Genomic DNA, 21,366 nt, shown 5'->3' with positions numbered 1-21,366 from the left:
CCTTATGGTTGCCAGATATATGGAGACTCAACATAAATCTCTGTCCTTGTGTATCATTTTGCTCTTAGTTTTCATTATTGCACTTTATCATTTTTAGCTTTTTCTGTTTACTTGCAAAGTTCATTAATTGTTGTTGGGATGTTCTTGTGACATGAATATTTTAGAGTTGTTTTGGCTGCTTGTTTTTATTGAATTTGAATTTGTTCAAGAGATACTCCAATTGCAACCTCAAAATAGCCATTATTGTTATGTTTTATGTTTTTTGCTAAATTGTCATGATAGGTCAGCACAACACTTACTTTTAGGATTTTACCCAAGCTGATTTCCGACTTGGGAACTATGGTTCAAGCCTTTGGCAGCCGTTGATAAATGCCTACGGGTACGTCTACACTACGGGATTATTCCAATTTTACATAAACCGGTTTAGCAAAACAGATTGTATAAAATCGAGTGTGCGCGGCCACACTAAACACATTAAATCGCTGGTGTGCGTCAACGGTCCGAGGCTAGCGTCGATTTCTGGAGCGTTGCACTGTGGGTAGCTGTTCCGTAGCTATCTCATAGTTCCCGCAGCCTCCCCCACCCCTTGGAATTTCCGGGTTGAGATCCCAGTGCCTGATGGGGCAAAAATCATTGTCGCGGGTGGTTCTGGGTAAATGTTGTCAGTCACTCCTTCCTCTGGGAAAGCAACGGCAGACAAGCATTTCACGCCTTTTTTCCCTGGATTGCCCTGGCAGATGCCATAGCATGGCAATCATGGAGCCTGTTTTGCCTTTTGTGACTATCACCGTATGTGTACTAGATGCCGCTCACAGAGGCGATTCAGCAGCGCTACACAGCAGCATGCTTTTGCTTTTGCATGACAGCAGAGATGGTTACTAGCCATACTGTACCATCTACCATACCATAAATTGGTAATAAGATGATCATGGTTACCAGTCCTTTTGCACTGTACCATTTGCTGCTGTCATAAGTGCCCCTGGCTGATCAGCCAGGGGCGCAAAAGCCAAAATTGGGAATGACTCCCTGAGTCAAACCCTCCTTTTTGGTATCTAAAAATAGAATCAGTCCTGCCTAAAATATGGGCAAGTGTACTAGAGAACCACTGTATCATAGAACCAGAGAGCACAGCTGCTCTGTGTCAGATCCCACAGAAATTATGAGCTGTATGCTATTCACAGGGGGTGCTCCTGCAACAACTCCATCTGTTGATTCCGTTCTTCCCCCAGCCTTCCTGGGCTACCATAGCATTGTCCCCCCACTTGTGTGATGAAGTAATAAAGAATGCAGGAATAAGACACAGTGACTTGTTAGTGAGAAATGAGTGGAAGGCAGCCTCCAGCTGCTATGATAGTCCAGACAGGACAGTAAGGAGTGTGGAGGAGAGGAGCCCAGCATCCCTCTGCTAGTCCAGGGGCAATTGAATCTTTTCTTTACACATGAAGGGTGGGGGCTGATGGAGCTCAGTCCCCTGTTGCTATGATGACGATGGTTATCAGCCATACTGCACCATCTACCAGGAAAAATTAGGGCCAGACGCCCTTGATTGACCTAACTGATGCTAGTCGGCATGGTTACCAGTCCTTTTGCACTGCCCCATGTGCCAATAGGCTGATGATGAGGACGGGTACCAGTCATATTGCACCATCAGCCACCCTGGCCGGGGTGGGGGGAGCAAGGATGTTGGTGTTGCGATGCTGCAGCACTCATCTATCTGCAGCATTCAGTAAAGATAGGGTGACATGTTAAAGAGTCAAGAGAGGATTTTTTTCCCTTTCACTTCTGGGGGTGGGGGGGGGTGCGTAAATTGCCGAGCTATGCCCTGACCCACCGCGGACACTGTGTTTGACCCTAGAAGCATTTGGAGCTCAGCCAAGAATGCAAATACTTTTCGGAGACTGCAGGAACTGTGGGATAGCTTGAGTCCTCCAGTCCATGAGCGTCCATTTGATTCTTTGGCTTTCCGTTACGCTTGTCACGCAGCAGTGCGCTGAGCCCCTGCTATGGCATCTGTCTGGAGATTTTTTAAAAATGATTTTGAATTTCGTCTTCTGTAACGGAGCGCTGATAGAACAGATTTGCCTGCCCTTACAGCGATCACATCTGCATGGTCCATGCGGGAGCTCTTTCTTTATTTTGATTTTTAACTGCATCGCCACACGTGCTGATCAGAGCTCCACGCTGGGCAAACAGGAAATATTCAAAAGTTCGCGGGGCTTTTCCTGTCTACCTGGCCACTGCATCTGAGTTCAGATTGCTGTCCAGAGCGGTCAGTGGTGCACTGTGGGATACCGCCCGGAGGCCAGTACCGTCGATCTGCGGCCACACTAACCCTAATCCGATATGGTAATACCGATATTAGCGCTATTCCTCTCGTTAGAGAGGAGTACAGAAACCAGTTTAAAGAGCCCTTTATACTGATATAAAGGGCCTCTCAGTGTGGACGGGTGTGACATTAAATCGGTTTTACGCTCCTAAAACCGGTTTAAATGCCTAGTGTAGACCAGGCCTAAGTTTGACTTGTTGCAGAGTAACAGCTGTATTAGTCTGTATCTGCAAAAAGAACAGGAGTACTTGTGGCACTTTAGAAACTAACATTTATTTGAGCATAAGCTTTCGTGGGCTAAAACCCATTTCATCGGATGCATAGAATGGAGCACGCGCACACACACACGCACGCACACGCGAAAAGGTCCGAGTTGCAGTGAACAAATACTCACCAGCAACCACAGAACAAAAACACTAACCCAGGAACCTATCCTTGCAACAAAACCCGATGCCAACTCTGTCCACATATCTATTCAAGTGACATCAGCCTAGGACCTAATCACATCAGCCATGCCATCAGGAGCTCGTTCACTTGCACATCTACCAATGTGATATATGCCATCATGTGCCGGCAATGCCCCTCTCCCATGTACATTGGCCAAACCGGACAGTCTCTACGCAAAAGAATAAATGGACACAAATCTGATATCAGGAATCATAACATTCAAAAACCAGTAGGAGGACACTTCAGCTTCTTTGGTCACTCAGTAACAGACTTAAAGGGGGCAATTTTGCAACAGAAAAGCTTCAAAAACAGACTCCGAGAAACTGCTGAACTTGAATTAATATGCAAACTAGATACCACCAATTTAGGCTTGAATAGAGACTGGGAATGGCTGAGCCATTACACACAGTCAATCTATTTCCCCATTACAAGTATCCTCACACCTTCTTGTCAAACTGTCTGAAATGGGCATCTTGATCATCATTACAAAAGCTTTTTCTCTTCATTAATTAGCCTCTTAGAGTTGGTAGGGCAACTCTCACCTTTTAATGTTTTCTGTATGTGTAGATATCTCCTTACTATATGTTCCATTCTGTGCATCCGATGAAGTGGGCTGTAGCCTGCAAAAGCTTATGCTCAAATAAATTTGTTAGTCTCTAAGGTGCCACAAGTACTCCTGTTCTTTTTAAGTTTGACTTGTTGCTATAAATCCGGGTCTGCAACTCCATGTCATATGACCTCTTGCCTATGAATTGGAACATTCCCTTAAAATATGGAGCTTAGGTCTGCATTGATGCGATGCATTTTAGTTTTGAAGTATTCACACCATTCTTCATAGGTGTCTGTTTACCAATACACTGTAAAAACCTAGAACATGAGATTTTTCCATCATGTGAAAGTAAATACTACATTAGTATAGCGGAACTGTGATTGCTCGTCAAATTTGCTAATGATATATAGACCCTTTCACTTCTAGGTTACTGATTCAAATCCAGCCCTGGTCAGTTATTACCATCAGATGGCAGATCAGTAGCCTGTGTGAAATGAGTTTTTATTGATCTCTATCTAGTTTACAAAGGACAGTTCATACCATGTAAACCTCCATCAAAATGGACACTAATTGAAACTTTTGGCAGTCTTTGCTTAGAGGCAAAGGACAGAATGAGTGCGGAGACTGAAGTATCTTGTCAGGCCTAGAGATAGTTGCTCTTAATTAAGGTTGAGGTACATCAGCAAGACATCTTTGGAAACATACTACAGTAGAACCTCAGAGTTACGAACACTAGAGTTACAAACTGATCAGTCAATCTCACACTTCATTTAGAACCAGAAGTACACAAGCAGGCATCAGCAGAGACTACTTAAAAAAAAAAAAAAAATCATAAAGGGAAAGCAGCATTTTTCTTCTGCATAGTAAAGTTTCAAAGATGCAGTAAGTCAATATTCAGGTGTAATTTTTTTGAAAGAACCATAATGTTTTATTCAGAGTTATGAACATTTCAGAATTATCAACAACCTCCATTTCTGAGGTTCTGCTGTACTGCTGTGCTCCTGCATCACCCTGTCCTGTGGGTAGATTACTTCAGTGTTCACTTCTTCCAAGTCTCTCATCCAGTACATTTATTGAGCTCTGAATTCTCCCTCAATTTAAAAAAAAGAGGGTAGAAGCTATAACATTTCACACTTCCCCCATTTTAGCTCCACTTCTTTGGCATACTGCAGACAGAAATTTATTTGGAAAGTTATTGGTAGGATTACTATTAATTAACAAGAATAGGTTAACTCAGGGGTCGGCAACCTTTCAGCAGTGGTGTGCCGAGTCTTCGTTTATTCACTCTAATTTAAGGTTTCACGTGCTAGTGATACATTTTAATGTTTTTAGAAGGTCTCTTTCTAGAAGTCTATAATATATAACTAAACTATTGTTTTATGTAAAGTTAAATAAGGTTTTTAAAATGTTTAGGAAACTTCATTTAAAATTAAATTAAAATGCAGAGCCCCCGGACCAGTGGCCAGGACCCAAGCAGTGGGAGTGCCACTGAAAATCCGCACATGTGCCATAGGTTGCCTACCCCTGGGTTAACTATTTGTCACTGATTTGACATACTTTTTAAGTTACATGCCAAAAGAGTACATTTTGAGTACATTTTTAACTGTGTCCTGTAGATGCAATTTTTTAGTACTAAAATGTCTCAGAGAGGATTTATAGATCTTAGCTTTCTCCAGTAGGTATCTGATCTGTCATAATTTTGACAGTGGTATTCACTGTACAACCCTTCTGTAACCTAACGCAAATGATAATTCCTTTTCTCTTTATACAAAGCAATTGAACCTCTTATATTTCTCTCCTCTTCCCCCCCCCCCCCCACTGAATTTTTGAAACTACTGTTCAGTTTAGGTATTAATCAGAAGGAGTGCATCAGTGGAGGGTGGGGTGGGGGGGTGTCGAAGAGTAGTCAAGGAATGCCTTCAAACTTTGTGAGTCAACTCCCAGTATAACACACAGTGGAGGCCAGTTAGGCTGACGTTAGGCGGGCACCATCTTCAGAGAACTACACGTATGGTAGGCTAACCACCCTTTAATTATTTTATCACTTTTATTGCATGATATTAGTGTTATATTTTCAAAATGATTTCTTGAAGAGGACTGACTGATTATTCTCTTACAGGACTCGGGAGCTCTTGGAACTGGGTCTTGACAACGAAGATTCAGAACATGAAAATGATGATGACACAAATCAAAGTTAGTATGAGAGAGAATTTCTGCCATATACCAAGATGGGACATCCTTTATGCTTTTTCCCCTTTGGCTTAATAGTAGAGCCCCGCAAATCTGTGGCTGTCCGCTTTATATCCACAGATATCTGCATATGTAGATATTTGCAGACCATTTTTGCGGATTGGCTGCAGATACAAATTTTGTATCTGCGCAGGGCTCTACTTAATAAAGCTTTAACTACACTTTTTTTTTCTGGGTGGGAATTTTGCTACTCCAATATACCATGTAAAATGGTGGGACGGAACAAACAAACATTTGGAGTAAAGCTCTTAGTTTTTAGTAATAACCCACTTACAGGTATCACTTTACAAAATTTCATGTCCATCTTCTAGGTGTCTGTGTGTCTTCCTATTTGATGCCCCCCTCACAGTAGAGAGAGATGATTGCAGCTGAATTATTTCTATATTATTTTTACAGTGGTAACAAAAGTTTGAACTTGATCAGGACTCATGATTCCAAGTTGGTACAAATTGTTGCTAGCACAACTGGGAAAGTATCATTGTGCAAGAGCACAGAATCCATAAACTGAGTGATTGTTTTGGATTATTTTCCCAAGTGAATGAGTGTGGGGAGAGAAGGAAGGTGCAGGCTTGTTGTTCTGCACCCAATTTAAAATACCAGTGCTCAGATACTGTGTGGTGCCATTTAAATGCCAGTTAGATATTGCATGGTTCAACTGACATGACTTCAGACTGGGGAGATAGGAGATCTGGAATGTATTTCCAGCCCTGCAACTGACTTGTGACCGTAAGGGAAGTTGTTTCACTTTTCTCTGCCTGTTGTATTCAATTTGTAAAAAGATCAGGAAGTCTGATATGCTAGGCTTCTTCATGGTGATCCCAAACTGTGTGGGACTTGCTCTTCCACACTGTTCCTGGCTCAGGTAAGATCATTTATCTTTGCCCAGTCAAAACTGTTCTAATTCATCTAAACAGTGGCAGCACCAAATGGGCACAGTCAAAGGGAGAGGTGACCAAAGCAGCCCAGCAGGGTTAGGTTTAGGGTAACTGAAGGGAATGAAAGGAGTGACTGGTTGAGTTACCTCTGATGTAACAATGCTACTGCTCAGACTTCTGCAGCACCAAATGGCATTGTCAAGGGGAACAACGAAGAGGAGCAGCTCAAAGGCCTTAATAAAATTTAGGTTTACTGGCAGTATCCTGTAAAATTACTACAGGTTTAGGGATAGAGACTGTGTTCTTGTCCCTCCTACCAACTGCCAGTTCATCTTACATAAGCTACAAAATGTGTGATCCTCTAGTATATTTAATTTCATCTTTGGCATTTATTGGCTTTTAAATCCTTCACTTCTCATCCTTAATGTACTCTTAAGGTAAATTTTGTATAACCTTTCCTAAGGTTTTTTAAGAGTAAAAAGTTTTCTGATATTTAGGTGCTACACTTAATGACAAGGATGATGACTCCCTCCCAGCAGAAACTGGCCAAAACCATCCATTCTTCCGACGGTCAGACTCCATGACGTTCCTTGGTTGTATTCCACCCAATCCATTTGAAGTTCCTCTGGCGGAAGCCATCCCCCTGGCAGACCAGCCGCATCTTCTACAGGTGACACCAGAGACTGTATGCTTGAGGACACTTATTTGTAGTTTGTTTTTCATTTCTAACTAAAGTATGTTGTTTACTTAGCGTGCTTCTATTAATTTTCAGCCAAATGCTAGAAAAGAAGATCTATTTGGCCGCCCAAGTCAGGGTTTATATTCATCCTCTGCCAACAGTGGGAAATGCTTAATGGAAGTGACAGTGGATAGAAACTGCCTTGAGGTACGGTTACAGGAATTTTGTTTTATTTCAAAGTATGTGGCTTATGAAAGCTAATAATACAATGTAATCCCTTTAAAACACATAAGACAGTTGTGGTGAATGCTTCACCACAGGAAAAGCATGACGATAACTTTTAAAATAGTGGTGGGTCTAAAATAGCCTGGTAAAATTTTAAAACGTACAAAAGTATGTTCATAATATATTTTTATCTGTTTGAAAAAACAACTTATTTTAAACAGATACCTTTAATAATCAAGTGCATGCTCTGATTATTTTTTCAAGGCTACAGTAATTTTGGGGGATTTAATTGAAATGCAAATAAATCAAGACTATTTGAGAGGAAAAGGGAATAAAAAATTCCCACCTCTGGAATGTACTATTAAGATCACCCAGAGCCTGAACTGCTGCCATCTTGAAGTGCCTTTGTGCTTGAAATTCTGCAATGTGTGGTCTGTGGACAAGCTAAGTCTATGATACATTAAGTGAAGTTCTGTATAAATAAAAAAAAATCAACAGGAAAATTACACAAAGGATCTTCTAAAATTTTACACACTGAAATTGTGGTAGAAGCATATTCATCTGCTCATGAAGGACAGTGTTCAGTTTTTTTATTTCCTTCAGGATGTCTAATTTGAAAAAGTTCATGGTCTGTTTTTAAAATGTAATTAAATGACATCTCCTTGTTTAGGTTCTTCCAACCAAAATGTCTTATGCAGCCAATTTAAAAAATGTTATGAGCATGCAAAATCGGCAAAAGAAGGAAGGAGAGGAACAAAATGTGCCGACAGAAGAATCTGAGACTTCAAAACCAGGGCCTTCAGCTCATGATCTTGCAGCACAGCTGAAAAGCAGCTTGCTGGCAGAGATAGGACTGACAGAGAGTGAAGGGCCGCCTCTTACATCATTCAGGTACTCAAGGAGTAAAATAGAATTGTTCTATAAAATAGTGCTAAATTAGCATATAATCTAACGGCGTTTCAAACCTTTAGTAAGAAACTATTGGAAGTACTTAGAGACTGAAAAATACTCAGGACACTTCTGAAACAGTTTCAAAGTTGGTTGGATGCAAAGTAGTAAAGACAGTTGAGCAGAGGTGGATAGGAAGATGGGTGAACTGGAGTGGAAGCCTTTTACTTCTTAAATAGTTTGTATCCAGAGGAGGATTAATTGACTTTCTAGGTAGCCAAGTTCCACGCAGGAATTGACACTATTACTATCTGTACTGAGAGTCTCAGCTGGGTACCAAAGATCATTTGATGGGCTTAGAGATTCAACTGCCTTCATTATTAGTGCCCTCCAGAAGAGAAGATTGAGGTATGTAGGAAGGGTGGACAAGCTGGTGCTCGGTTTGTTTTGCTACCTCTTCTAGATGAGATTTTGGTCTCTAAAGTAATGATCCAGCATCTTTTATAGCACTAAAAGCATCCTTGGGGAAAAAAATCCAGAAAAACCATGTCGTTAGGAAATTGTTAATGTTGAAATGTGTAGCAGTGGAGTCTGCTTAACACATAAAAATGTTATACTTTCTATAGAATAATTCCTCTACTTACGTGTTGTTTTTGTTTGGTTGGTTTTTAAAAAAATGTTTTATTTAAATTTATTTGAATTAATTTAAGTTAAATTAAATAAATATGTTTGAAAATGAACAGCTAAGGGACGCAGCAGCTTTGCTCATACAAACGCTCCCTGACTTGCACAATGATTCCGTTCCGGAAAGCCTTGCTTAACTCAAATTTTGCGTAAGTCGGAAACGTATACCCGTACATTATGCAAAAATTTCTGCAACTCAAAAATCCTATTTCTGGCTTATGGAACTTTTTCCGTAAGTGCGAATATTTGCAAGTTGGGTCTTGTGTAACCCAGGGAGTGTCTGTACTCCTTTTCTTCCTATCTCACCATGCAAGTTACAACTCCTCATTGAACCTAAATTGTGCCCCTTTGCTGTGTTCTGAAATAATGTGTGTGTACATATATAAGAATTAATATGAAACTTAGAGCTAAATATTTCATAACTACATAATTCACAGGATTAATTAGCATAGATCAGAGTGCCATACATTTTATGTTTGAGTAATATTTTTATCAATGCACAGGTAAACATTCTCCTTGGAATTATGAAATATAGTCAATATGTTATTTAAATATATGTAGATATGGCTAATTAGTATGTTTACTGTTTGTAATGAATAATAGTAGTAACATACCGTATTTTAAAGTGCCTTGGAAACTGATTTCTTCATAAAGAAAAGCAATCTTCCAATCCCCTAGTAATTTTAACTTTATGTATGTATATATGCAAAGGGGGCATTGCTGAGACTGGGTAGGGAGAAGTTACTTGCATGGTCAGATAGAAAGTAAAGGACTATATGGCATGAGGAAAGTGGTTCACCTCAGAACTTGCCTATTTTTGAGGGGTTTTTGAAGTAGAAGAATTACTTGGAAGACAGAATATATTTTCTAAGTGATAAGACATCGCTGATGCATGCCTTAGCCTCGTTTAGGAAATAGTTATGTTTTTTGTTAATGAATTGTGTAGTTGTTTTGGGTGCCATACAGTTAAGTTGGGTTGGCAAGTAAGACAGATTCCCTGAACATGCATCCTGTAACATCCCTATTGTCCTGCACCCACTTCTATGCCATCTTCTGTGATGTTCTTCTCTGTGGTTCTGTTATCCCTTTAATTTTCCCATGACGCACCACTTTTTCTTTCCTCTACATATGACCCCTTCTGTCGACCCCCTCTCCCAAAACCTCCATTCCTAAATCTGAAATTGTGTTTCCGTGTCACCCCTCCATATGCCCCCTCTCCACTCCCACACGCTTGCTCAGCAACTGGAGTCATAAGGTCATTTTTTATATATCTATAAATGCTTTTTAAAAATGATGCTCTTTTTGTACTTAAATTCAGTTTCTAACACTCCTCACTCATCTCATACACGCCCTCCAAAAAAAAAAAAAACATCCTAAAAGGCAATTCTCAGTTAGGTTAGCAAAATAAATCTGGAGTTTCTAGGCCAGCCCATCTGAAGAGGTGATGAATGGGGAAAAATATTAGAATAATGTTGAAGTAAACAAAGCTAAAGTTTTGTAACAACTTTAAAACTCTGACTTTTACACAATTTCCTGAAAAAGCGTATCCTGAGATGATATGCAGAATTTCAGGAAGAGTGGTGTCTCTTTGGAGAAGTTAGGAAGGATCTGAAAATTAGACATAAATTGGACCGCTGCTTACTCCTCCATTATTTTAAAAAAATAAATAAATTATAATCACCAACTCGGTAGGCATGGATTTATTTAATTGGGCAGGCTTTGAAGTATTTCTTGCCAGCTTTGTGCAATGAATAGTAATTTGTGAAAGCTCATCTACTCCATCTCCTATATATTACTTAACTAGGAGAAATGCCGTAAGTTGCATGTGAGCTGATTTCTGAGTTGTATTTTTCAGGAGCTCTTACAACAAAATCATATCCCTTATTGTAGCTTTCAGTTTTATCACTTAAAACTTTTATTATAGGTGATGGCTGTCATTAATAATTTACAATGCAAATTAAAGTTTAAATTTTGTCCAGATCTTAACAACAAATGATTTCATGTTTAAAGAGAGGTGAAAACATTATCTAGTATCTGAGCCTCTACATTTAAACTTTTAGTTCAAACCAGAACATGAGCCGACCTGAAGCTCCTATTTCTAGGTGCTAGAAAATCGGGGAATTATTCTGAATGCAGTGATTAAACAAAAGTAAAAATATACAACTGAGTAATATCAGAGGTTAACTTAGTGTTTGCATTTTTTAAGTATTACAGGTTTGTTTTTTCTCCCTGTTCTACCAGGCCCCAGTGTAGTTTCATGGGAATGGTTATTTCTCATGATATGTTGTTAGGACGCTGGCGCCTTTCTTTAGAACTGTTTGGCAGAGTGTTCATGGAAGATGTTGGAGCAGAGCCTGGATCGGTATGTATTTTCTGTGTGGAAGATCGTAGACCGCATTTTGTTTAATTAAATTCTACAACTAACTTATTATTTTCTTTTTTTTTAAAGATCTTGACTGAATTAGGTGGCTTTGAAGTAAAAGAATCAAAATTCCGCAGAGAAATGGAAAAACTTAGAAACCAGCAATCCAGGGATTTAACATTGGAGGTGAAAAATTAGTTTTATTTTCCTGATTTATAACTTAATTAAAAGTTGAATGCAATGAAAACATCATTTTATAATTTTATATTCTGTTAAAGATTTAACACACACTACAGTAATCTGTGTTTTAGTAATTTGATATAAGAAGTTATGTTTCAAACTCTGTAAGCAAACATTTTGGAACACTTTTCAAGGCGGGGACTCCGGTGCACTGAATAGTGCTGAGTTGCAATTACTGTGTAGTGTTATGGATTTCTCCTTCTGGTGACTCCTTCCAATCATAGTATTTCATGGGAACTTTTATTCTGAAATACTAAAAATACTCTTGAAATAACATTTAAAGCTGAAATTAATATTTGTTCTTTTGCTATGGCAATCATTACAGAAGGGTAAACACTTAATTTAGCCTATGTATTTGCTAGGTTGATCGAGATAGAGATCTTCTAATTCAGCAGACGATGAGGCAGCTCAACAATCATTTTGGTCGCAGATGTGCTACAACTCCAATGGCTGTGCACAGAGTAAAAGTTACATTTAAGGATGAGCCAGGAGAAGGCAGTGGTGTAGCACGAAGTTTTTATACTGCCATTGCACAGGCTTTTCTATCAAATGAGAAACTGCCAAACCTAGACTGCATCCAGAATGCCAACAAGGGTACCCATACAAGTAAGTACCACAGAGAAGGTATTCCATGGCTACCATTAATCATAACTTTGGACACGCTTTTCACTTTGGAATATTAACTCTGTTTGCTAAAAGTTCAATATACATTAGAAAAACCAGAAATAACTAGTGGCTATAACTTCTCCCCTCGATTCCCTGAAAATGTGCATCAGCCTTGACCTGAAGGAACTTGAAGGATACATCCATTCAATTCTTTGCCTCTTGGCCAAAATTGCCAAAAAGGGATACTGATTTAGTATTTTTTGAGAGCTAGGTATTTGTCCACTTAGAACCAGATCAAAACCGTCAACTTACTTCACTTAGAATATAGATTAGCCATGAGTATCTACTATATTTGCACATTGCCAATATGATCATGAACAGACAACTGAAATGTGGAAGGCTCTATAGCCCATGACCATTCCATCCAGTCCCACTTCACTCATATCTCAGGGATGAAGTGGTATGCTATACCAGCACTTCTCTTGTAGAAATTTAAGTTCAGTTTCTGCAGAAACTAAATTTTTCATGGCGGGAAGGGGAATATCTAGTTCTTGCAATTTCCTAGAGATGCTGAACATGTGCCGGTGCAATGCTGAGTCTTCAGGAAGACTAAAATAACTCTAGGAGCTGCATGCTTACTGACATAGCTGAGGTAAAAGATCCTAAATGTAATGGAGCCACTGTGGGTTTGCTGTGGTGGGAGCAGGTTGCATAGCAACTGTACTTGGATAGTTTGGTGTGACTGGAGCAGCGCAGAGGACTGGAGAACATCACTGTGAGATTCAGACTAATCCTCTACTACCGAAGTCTGTAGACTTAATAGTAGTGGCATTGGAGTCACTGTACAGCTGTTCCTCACCTACACACTATTTGGGGGCCAGGATAATAGAAGAAGAATACTTAGTACTGCCATGAGTGCAAGGGACTGGACTAGATGACCTCTCGAGGTCCCTTCCAGTCCTATGATTCTATGATAAGAATGGCTCTGTTTTCCCACAATCCCTCTTAGAACCTCTGCTCAGATCATTTTAGTTGGAGTTTGTGTAGAGTTCTACATTTGATCTGAACTTACGAACTTTCTCTGTTTATCTTAGTTATGTGTTAACTGATTCCTAATAACATCGTAAAGTCCATGTCAAAAATTCATTGATCGCTTTAGCAGAAACATCCAGCTGCTCTGGATTTGTGTACAGAGTCAAAGGAGGTGATATTTCATTCAATCTCCATAACTGCTGTTTCTGCCTAACTCCAGTATTTTAAAGTCTCTCAGGGCATAGCTACACTTTAAACTTAAATCAACCTATGTTAAGTCAACTTACAGGCACTGTAGTAATTGAGGGTTGTTCATGTCCATGCTGATGTTCTTCCGTCGGCGTGCGTCCTCACCAGGAGTGCTTCCCCTGACTTAAGAGTGGCAGTGTAGGGGAATGAGAGCCAGGACTCTCAGCTCCGTGTCCAGCTTCCTGTGGGAAACCCGGCTGTCCCTTCCCTTCTGCTGCCCGCCGGGAATGGGGAGCCTGGGCGGCAGCCCAGCTTGGATCAGAGACCATGCAGCAGCCCAGCTGTGGAGTCAGCTTTCTTGTAAATTTACAAGAATGACTGCGAATAGATGTAACAACGCTGAGTCTACAGGGACACTGCGTCGCCTTAACTACACCAACATAAGCCCTCGTGGAGGTGGAGTTATGTTGGTGTAGCACTTACATTGATGGGAGCAACGCTGTAGTGTGTACACTGACATAATTAGGTCGATTTTAAGGCAGCTTATGTCGACCTAATGCTGTAGTGTAGACCAGGCCTTGGAGTACATATAATAGTGATTTAACCCTTTAACAGGAAGCCACCATTTGAAACAGGTTAATCACCTAGTCTGTGATACAGAAAACACATCCTTAGTATTTCAAACCGTATACCTGGCATAAGACTTCAAAAGTTGTAAAATAAACTATTAACTAGATTGAAGTTTGAATCCCATTGCGATCTGCTAAGCCATCCAGTCCACTAAAATTGTGCTCTTTTCCTGTGCAAGCTATGGAATAAAGAGCTTGGAGTACACTGCATTGTATAAGTATGAGAAGTTTAAAACATTTTTTTCCTTTTCAGGTCTGATGCAGAGATTGCGAAATAGAGGGGAGAGAGATCGGGAGAGGGAGCGAGAAAGAGAAATGAGGAGGAGTAGTGGCTTACGAGCTGGTTCTCGAAGAGATAGGGATAGGTATGTGATTTATCTGTAATTATGTCCTGGTCACAAGTATTTTATGAAATAGGTCAGCGATTCTCCAACTATGGGGTGGGCCTCCCAAAGGAGGTGTGGGAATGTATCAAGGGAGGCGTGAGCTGTGTGGTTTTATTTTTTGAAAAGAGCTCTGGCTTTCAGCCCTAGGCAGCTGGGCCTCATGCAGAAGGGCTGTGCACACCCAGAAGGCAGGGATAAAGGGGACAGCTGGAGTCCTGCTGTCCCAGGGCTGACAGCCCAAGCCCTGCCACCTGGGCTTCCCCCCGTGTTCTCCCATCCCTCATTGGGAGGTGGCTTGGGCTCTTCCCCCCTCACCCCCATCCCTCATGGGTAGGCAGCCCAGGCTCAGGCTCTCCGTCTCCCTCACTTTGGGGTGGCAGCAGCAGCACAGAAGTAAGGGTGGCAATGGGGCGCTAAGCCTACTGTGAAAAATGATATTGATGAATATCAGTTTTCACATTGCCATCCTTCTGTGCTGCTTCTGGCACGGCACTGCCTTCAGAACTGGATGCCCAGCCAGCAATTGCTGCTCTCTGCTTTGCCTTCAGAGCCTGGTGATGATATATGTATTTGGGGGGGCCTGATCAAATAAGTTTGAGAACCACTGAAATAGATGAATGTCTATTCTAAAATTTGGACTCTCCTTTCTTCAAACTGAGAGGATACTACGCTTCTCTCTTTCAAGACAGTAGAGCACTTATTTTGACTAACTTCCATATTCTTTTTTGAGATTTGTTATATAAATACATGTGCTAATGAATAAGCCCATTTCAGCATCACTAGACCGCTGTTCAACCCCATCTCACAAATCACACCTGTCATTGCAGTAGCCAAGACAAGAAATGCATTACAAATAACACCATTGTTACTTTGTGGGTTGTCCACCTTGTTTCCCCAAAAGACTGACAGAGTTCAACTCTGTTCCCTTCCCAAACCTTTATATCCAACTAACTACATGGAATATTACAATTGTACAAACTGGTCTGTAGTTTTTTGTCTGTACATAAATATTATTATCCAAGAGCTTTGTAAGTTTCCTTTGCAACTAACATAGTCTTATCAAGTTTCACAAAATATAAACCAAGAGGGATGTAAACTGTCATTTTTAAAGGGACTTTAGAAGACAACTTTCCATTGACACAAGGCCCTTTAGACCGGCCTCAGAAGGGAATCCTAGTGATGATCCTGATCCTCTTCCAGCACATCGACAGGCCCTTGGAGAAAGGCTTTACCCTCGTGTACAAGCAATGCAACCAGTAAGACCAATCTGTGCAGTACACTTAAGTCTATTGTTTTTGTTGCTATGGGTATCTTTCACTTAAGATTTCTTTTCTTTATCTTTTGCTTGTGAAATTCATGACTTATTAAAATAGTTGAATTCTATAAGGGTATTTTTTTGTATCTCGTTTGTGACTTTCTCTAGTTGTGTATTTCTACAACTTGTCATTTGACTCACAAATTTGTTTTAAAAATGTTGGGTGTGTTAAGATATTAAGATTTTCATAAAACCATATTTGAAAGTGAGTGCACTGAAGGAATGATGGGACAGTAAGATCTTGAACTCTTATTTCCAGGCATTTGCAAGCAAAATCACAGGTATGCTACTGGAGTTGTCCCCTGCTCAGCTGCTTCTATTACTAGCAAGCGAAGATTCCCTTAGAGCAAGAGTTGATGAGGCTATGGAACTCATTATTGCACATGGAAGGTAAAGAATTAAATAAGGATTCAGGTAAAAAAGGAAGGCTGGTTTTGTGGTTAAGACAGTGATCTAGGACCCAGCAGATCTGGATTCAGTTCCCTGCTCTGTCACAGATGTCCTGTTTGCCTTGAGCAGGTCACCTAATATTAGTACTCTCAGTTTCCCATTTGGAAAATAAGAAAGTACTTCCTTTTCCCCACAATGTCTTTTTAGATGGTAAACTCTTTGAGGCAAGGGCTACTTCTTACATTGTGTATGTACAGTGCCTAGCACAGTGGGACCATTATCTTGGTTATGCATCTAGGCCCCACTGTAATATAAATAATAATATGGTATTCTTGTTTGTGTTTTGCTTTAAAACCAAATTGGCAAGAAACTGCACTTCGCACGGTTTGTTTTCACAGCCTGGTTACAATGGCTTACAATGTTCCTCCTGTCCAGCTGTAGAGATTAGTTGAGGAAACTCAGCTGTATACATGCATAATAAAGAATTGGCAGTCTTGTTCCTTTCAAACGTTTCTTTACTAAATTCTGTTTTCAGAATTGTATCTAGTTTTATTATTTTGACTTTTTTCATTTAAAAAAAAAATATAACTCTTCTAATTCCAGCTCAGAATGTGACTATTAATTGATAATGGTAAATTAAATTTTGGCTTGCCTCTTCTCCCCAGGGAAAATGGAGCTGACAGTATCCTGGATCTTGGTTTGCTAGACTCTTCAGATAAGGTACAGGTAAGGGATCTGTTTTGCATTGGGTTCATGTGTGAACAGAAGGAAATTTTAAGATCCAGTTATATTGGCTTGCAATAAAAAGACGTGTTTTTTTAAATAAATGTAATGTAACAACCTGTAAATGACCTGCCATTTTGCCTCAGTTATCTCCTCTTGTCACACAAAATGTAGGGCTGTCAAGCGGTTAAAAAAATTAATTAAAATCAATTGCGATTAATCGTGCGAAAAGATTAATAGAATACCATTTATTTAAACATTTTTGGATGTTTTCTACATTTTCAAATATTGATTTCAGTTACAAAACAGAATACAAAGTGTATAGTGCTCATTTTATATTTTTGATTACAAATATTTGCACTGTAAAAAACAAAAGAAATAGTATTTTTCAATTCACCTAATACAAGTACTGTAGTGCAATCTCTTTATCATAAATCATAGAATATCAGGGTTGGAAGGGACCTCAAAAGGTCATCTAGTCCAACTCCCTGCTCAAAGCAGGACCAATCCCCAACTAAATCATTCTAGCCAGGGCTTTGTCAAACTTGACCTCAAAAACCTCTAAGGAAGGACATTCCACCACCTCCCTAGGTAACCCATTCCAGTGCTTCACCACCCTCCTAATGAAAAAGTTTTTCCTAATATCCAACCTAAACTTCCCCCACTGCAACTTGAGACCATTATTCCTTGTTCTGTCATCTGGTACCACTGAACAGTCTAGATCCTTCCTCTTTGGAACCCCCTTTCAGGTAGTTAAAAACAGCTATCAAATCCCCCCTCATTCTTCTCTTATGCAGACTAAACAATCCCAGTTCCCTCAGCCTCTCCTCATAAGTCATGTGCTCCAGACCCTTAATCATTTTTGTTGCCCTCTGCTGGACTCTTTCCAATTTTTCCACATCTTTCTTGTAGCGTGGGGCCCAAAACTGGATACAGTACTCCAGATGAGGCCTCACCAGTGTCGAATAGAGGGGAATGATCATGTCCCTCGATCTGCTGGCAATGCCCCTACTTATACAGCCCAAAATGCCGTTAGCCTTCTTGGCAACAAGGGCATACTGTTGACTCATATCCAGCTTCTCATCCACTGTAACCCCTAGGTCCTTTTCTGCAGAACTGCTGCCTAGCCACTCGGTCCCTGCTCTGTAGTAGTGCATGGGATTCTTCCGTCCTAATTACAGGATTCTGCGCTTGTCCTTGTTGAACCTCATCAGATTTCTTTTGGCCCAATCCTCTAATTTGTCTAGGTCCCTCTGTATCCTATCCCTACCCTCCAGCGTATCTACTCCTCCTCCCAGTTTAGTCTGCAAACTTGCTGAGGGTGCAGTCTACACCATCCTCCCGATCATTAATAAAGATATTGAACAAAACCGGCCCCAGGACTGATCCTTGAGGCACTCCGCTTGATACCGGCTGCCAACTAGACATGGAGCCATTGATCACTACCCGCTGAGCTCGACGATCTAGCGAGCTTTCTATCCACCTTATAGTCCATTCATCCAGCCCATGATTCTTTAACTTGCTGAAAGAATACTGTGGGAGACGTATCAAAAGCTTTGCTAAAGTCAAGGAATAACAGTCCACTGCTTTCCCCTCATCCACAGAGCCAGTTATCATAGAAGGCAATTAGGTTAGTCAGGCATGACTTGCCCTTGGTGAATCCATGCTGACTGTTCTTGATCACTTTCCTCTCCTCTAAGTGCATCAGAATTGATTCCTTGAGGACCTGCTCCATGATTTTTCCAGGGACTGAGGTGAGGCTGACTGGCCTGTAGTTCCCTGGATCCTCCTCCTTCCCTTTTTTAAAGATGGGGAATACATTAGCCTTTTTCCAGTCATCTGGGACCTCCCAATTGCCATGAGTTTTCAAAGATAATTGCCAATGGCTCTGCAATCACATCTGCTAACTCCTTTAGCACCTTTTGGATGCAGCGCATCCGGCCCCATGGACTTGTGTTCGTCCAGCTGTTCTAAATAGTCCTGAACCAATTCTTTCTCCACAAAGGGCTGGTCACCTCCTCCCCATGCTGTGCTGCCCAGTGCAGTAGTCTGGGAGCTGACCTTGTTCGTGAAGACAGAGGGAAAAAAAACATGGAGTACATTAGCTTTTTCCACATCCTGTGTCACTAGGTTTCCTCCCTCATTCAGTAAGGGGCCCACACTTTCCTTGACTTTCTTGTTGCTAACATACCTGAAGAAACCCTTCTTGTTACTCTTAACATCCCTTACTAGCTGCAACTCCAAGTGTGATTTGGCCTTCCTGATTTCACTCCTGCATGCCTATGCAATATTTTATACTCCTCCCTGGTCATTTGTTCAGTCTTCCACTTCTTGTAAGTTTCTTTTTTGTGTTTAAGATCAGCAAGGATTTCACTGTTAAGCCAAGCTGGTCACCTGCCATACTTACTATTCTTTCTACACATCGTGATGGTTTGTTCCTGCAGCCTCAATAAGGATTCTTTAAAATACAGCCAGCTCTCCTGGACTCCTTTCCCCCTCATGTTATTCTCCCAGGGGATCCTGCCCATCAGTTCCCTGAGGGAGTCAGAGTCTGCTTTTCTAAAGTCCAGGGTCCGTATACTGCTGCTCTCCTTTCTTCCTTGTGTCAGGATCCTGAACTCGACCATCTCATAGTCACTGCCTCCCAGGTTCCCATCCACTTTTGCTTCCCCTGCTAATTCTTCCCTGTTTGTGAGCAGCAGGTCAAGAAGAGCTCTGCCCCTAGTTGGTTCCTCTAGCTCTAGCACTTGCACCAGGAAATTGCCCCCTACACTTTCCAAAAACCTCCTGGATTGTCTGTGCATGAAAGTTGAACTTACAAATGTAGAATTATGTACCCAAAACAACTGCATTCAAAAATAAAACAATGTAAAACCTACAAGTCCACTTAGTTGTAGTTCAGCCAGTCGCTCAACAAGTTTGGTTACAATTTGCAGGAGATAATGCTGCCCACTTGTTTACAGTGTCACCTGAAAGTGAGAACAGGTTTTTGTATGGCACTGTTTTATCCAGCGTCACAAGATATTTATGTGCCAGATCCGCTAAAGATTCATGCTTCAACCACCATTCCAGAGGACATGCATCCATGCTGATGACTGGTTCTGCTCAATAACAATCCAAAGCAGAGCAGACCGATGTGTGTTCATTTTCATCATCTGAGTCAGATGCCTCCAGCAGAAGGTTGATTTTCTTTTTTGGTGGTTCGGGTTCTGTAGTTTCTGATCAGAATGTTGCTCTTTTAAGACTTCTGAAAGCATGCACACGTTGTCCCTCTCAGATTTTAGACAGCATTTCAGATTCTTAAACCTTGGGTTGAATCCTGTAGCTATTTTTAAAAAAAATCTACATTTGTAAGTTAAACTTTCATGATAAAGAGATTGTACCACAGTATTTGTATGAGGTGAATTGAAAAATACTATTTCTTTTATCATTTTAAAAGTGCAAATATTTGTAATAAAAAATAATATAAAGTGAGCACTGTACACTTTGTATTCTGTGTTGTAATAGAAATCAATATTTTTGAAAATGTAGAAAAACACTGAAAAATATTTAATAAATTTCAATTGGTATTCTATTGTTTAACAGTGCGATTAATCGTGATTAATTTTTCTGAGTTAATCACGTGAGTTAACTGCGATTAATTGACAGCCCTAATAAAATGAAGGGTTTTTTTTAAAGTGATTCTTTGCCGAAAGGATCTGCTTCTTTGATTTGTTGTTTTTCAAAATAATGAAGTAAATGCTCAATTATTTAAAAATCCACCATTGCCAAATATTACCACTGTTTTGAATGGTGAGACTCGAAAATCTTTTGGTCCTATAGTGAGCAAGTTTCAGTATTCAGCGGGTAACAAAAATTAGGGTAGATGTTTGATTTTTAACTGAGATTCTAAATTAGCTTCTTAATCTTTTGTACTAGGAAAATAGAAAGCGACATGGCTCCAGTCGCAGTGTGGTGGACATGGAATTAGATGATACAGATGATGGTGATGATAATGCACCACTATTCTACCAACCTGGGAAACGAGGTTTTTATACGCCAAGGCCTGGCAAAAACACAGAGGCAAGGTTGAATTGTTTCAGAAATATTGGCAGGTACAATATTAAGCAAATTTGCTAGTCTTGTGTTCTCTTGGCATTTCAGATACTTTGATAGCTTATATTTCTCCAAAGATAAAAGCTGTAATAGAGTTCACTCATCTTGGGTTTGAAATCATGTGGGGGAACTTGAACAACTCAGTCTATTAAGTCTTGAGAGATCTTAAATTTTTGTTAAAATTTGCACTAGTACCCCTGTGTGTGTGTGTGTGTGTGAGAGAGAGAGAGAAAATGTTAGCATCAGATTTATTGCATCATTGGCATTTCTGGTCCCATGACTCGCTGGTCTCTGAGGAGGTAAACATTCTGTCAAAGGGAACTATTTTACTGATTTTGTAAGCTAAAACTTGTATCTTTGTGCTTTTGCTTTCCCTGCCCCCTTTTTATTTTGCAAGTATGTCAGAGAAGCAGGACCTTAAAATGCCCCAGTACCATCCACATTATGTCTAAGTTGCACATGCACAGCCAGCAGA

At 40.4% G+C, this 21,366-nt stretch overlaps 1 protein-coding gene across 15 annotated transcripts in view; it reads left to right on the top strand.

The window, feature by feature from the left end:
• UBR5 (ubiquitin protein ligase E3 component n-recognin 5) overlaps positions 1–21,366 on the top strand; it is a 147,335-nt gene that overhangs the window by 114,177 nt on the left and 11,792 nt on the right. For 9 of the 15 annotated variants that reach the window (XM_039526100.1, XM_039526101.1, XM_039526099.1 and 6 more), the window contains 12 exons: positions 5,443–5,516; positions 6,946–7,118; positions 7,200–7,334; positions 8,023–8,243; positions 11,166–11,286; positions 11,374–11,472; positions 11,889–12,132; positions 14,236–14,347; positions 15,480–15,624; positions 15,943–16,073; positions 16,739–16,799; positions 20,715–20,890. In XM_039526100.1, the coding sequence (XP_039382034.1) occupies positions 5,443–5,516; positions 6,946–7,118; positions 7,200–7,334; positions 8,023–8,243; positions 11,166–11,286; positions 11,374–11,472; positions 11,889–12,132; positions 14,236–14,347; positions 15,480–15,624; positions 15,943–16,073; positions 16,739–16,799; positions 20,715–20,890 (1,692 nt within the window). The remainder of the gene's footprint in view (positions 1–5,442; positions 5,517–6,945; positions 7,119–7,199; positions 7,335–8,022; positions 8,244–11,165; positions 11,287–11,373; positions 11,473–11,888; positions 12,133–14,235; positions 14,348–15,479; positions 15,625–15,942; positions 16,074–16,738; positions 16,800–20,714; positions 20,891–21,366) is intronic. The other 6 variants (XM_039526105.1, XM_039526106.1, XM_039526110.1 and 3 more) reach the window with 2 other exon arrangements.

The sequence above is a fragment of the Mauremys reevesii genome, linkage group 2 (genome assembly GCF_016161935.1).
Source record: "Mauremys reevesii isolate NIE-2019 linkage group 2, ASM1616193v1, whole genome shotgun sequence".
Taxonomy (NCBI): Eukaryota; Metazoa; Chordata; order Testudines; family Geoemydidae; genus Mauremys; species Mauremys reevesii.
This window is presented reverse-complemented; position numbering and strand designations above follow the sequence as displayed.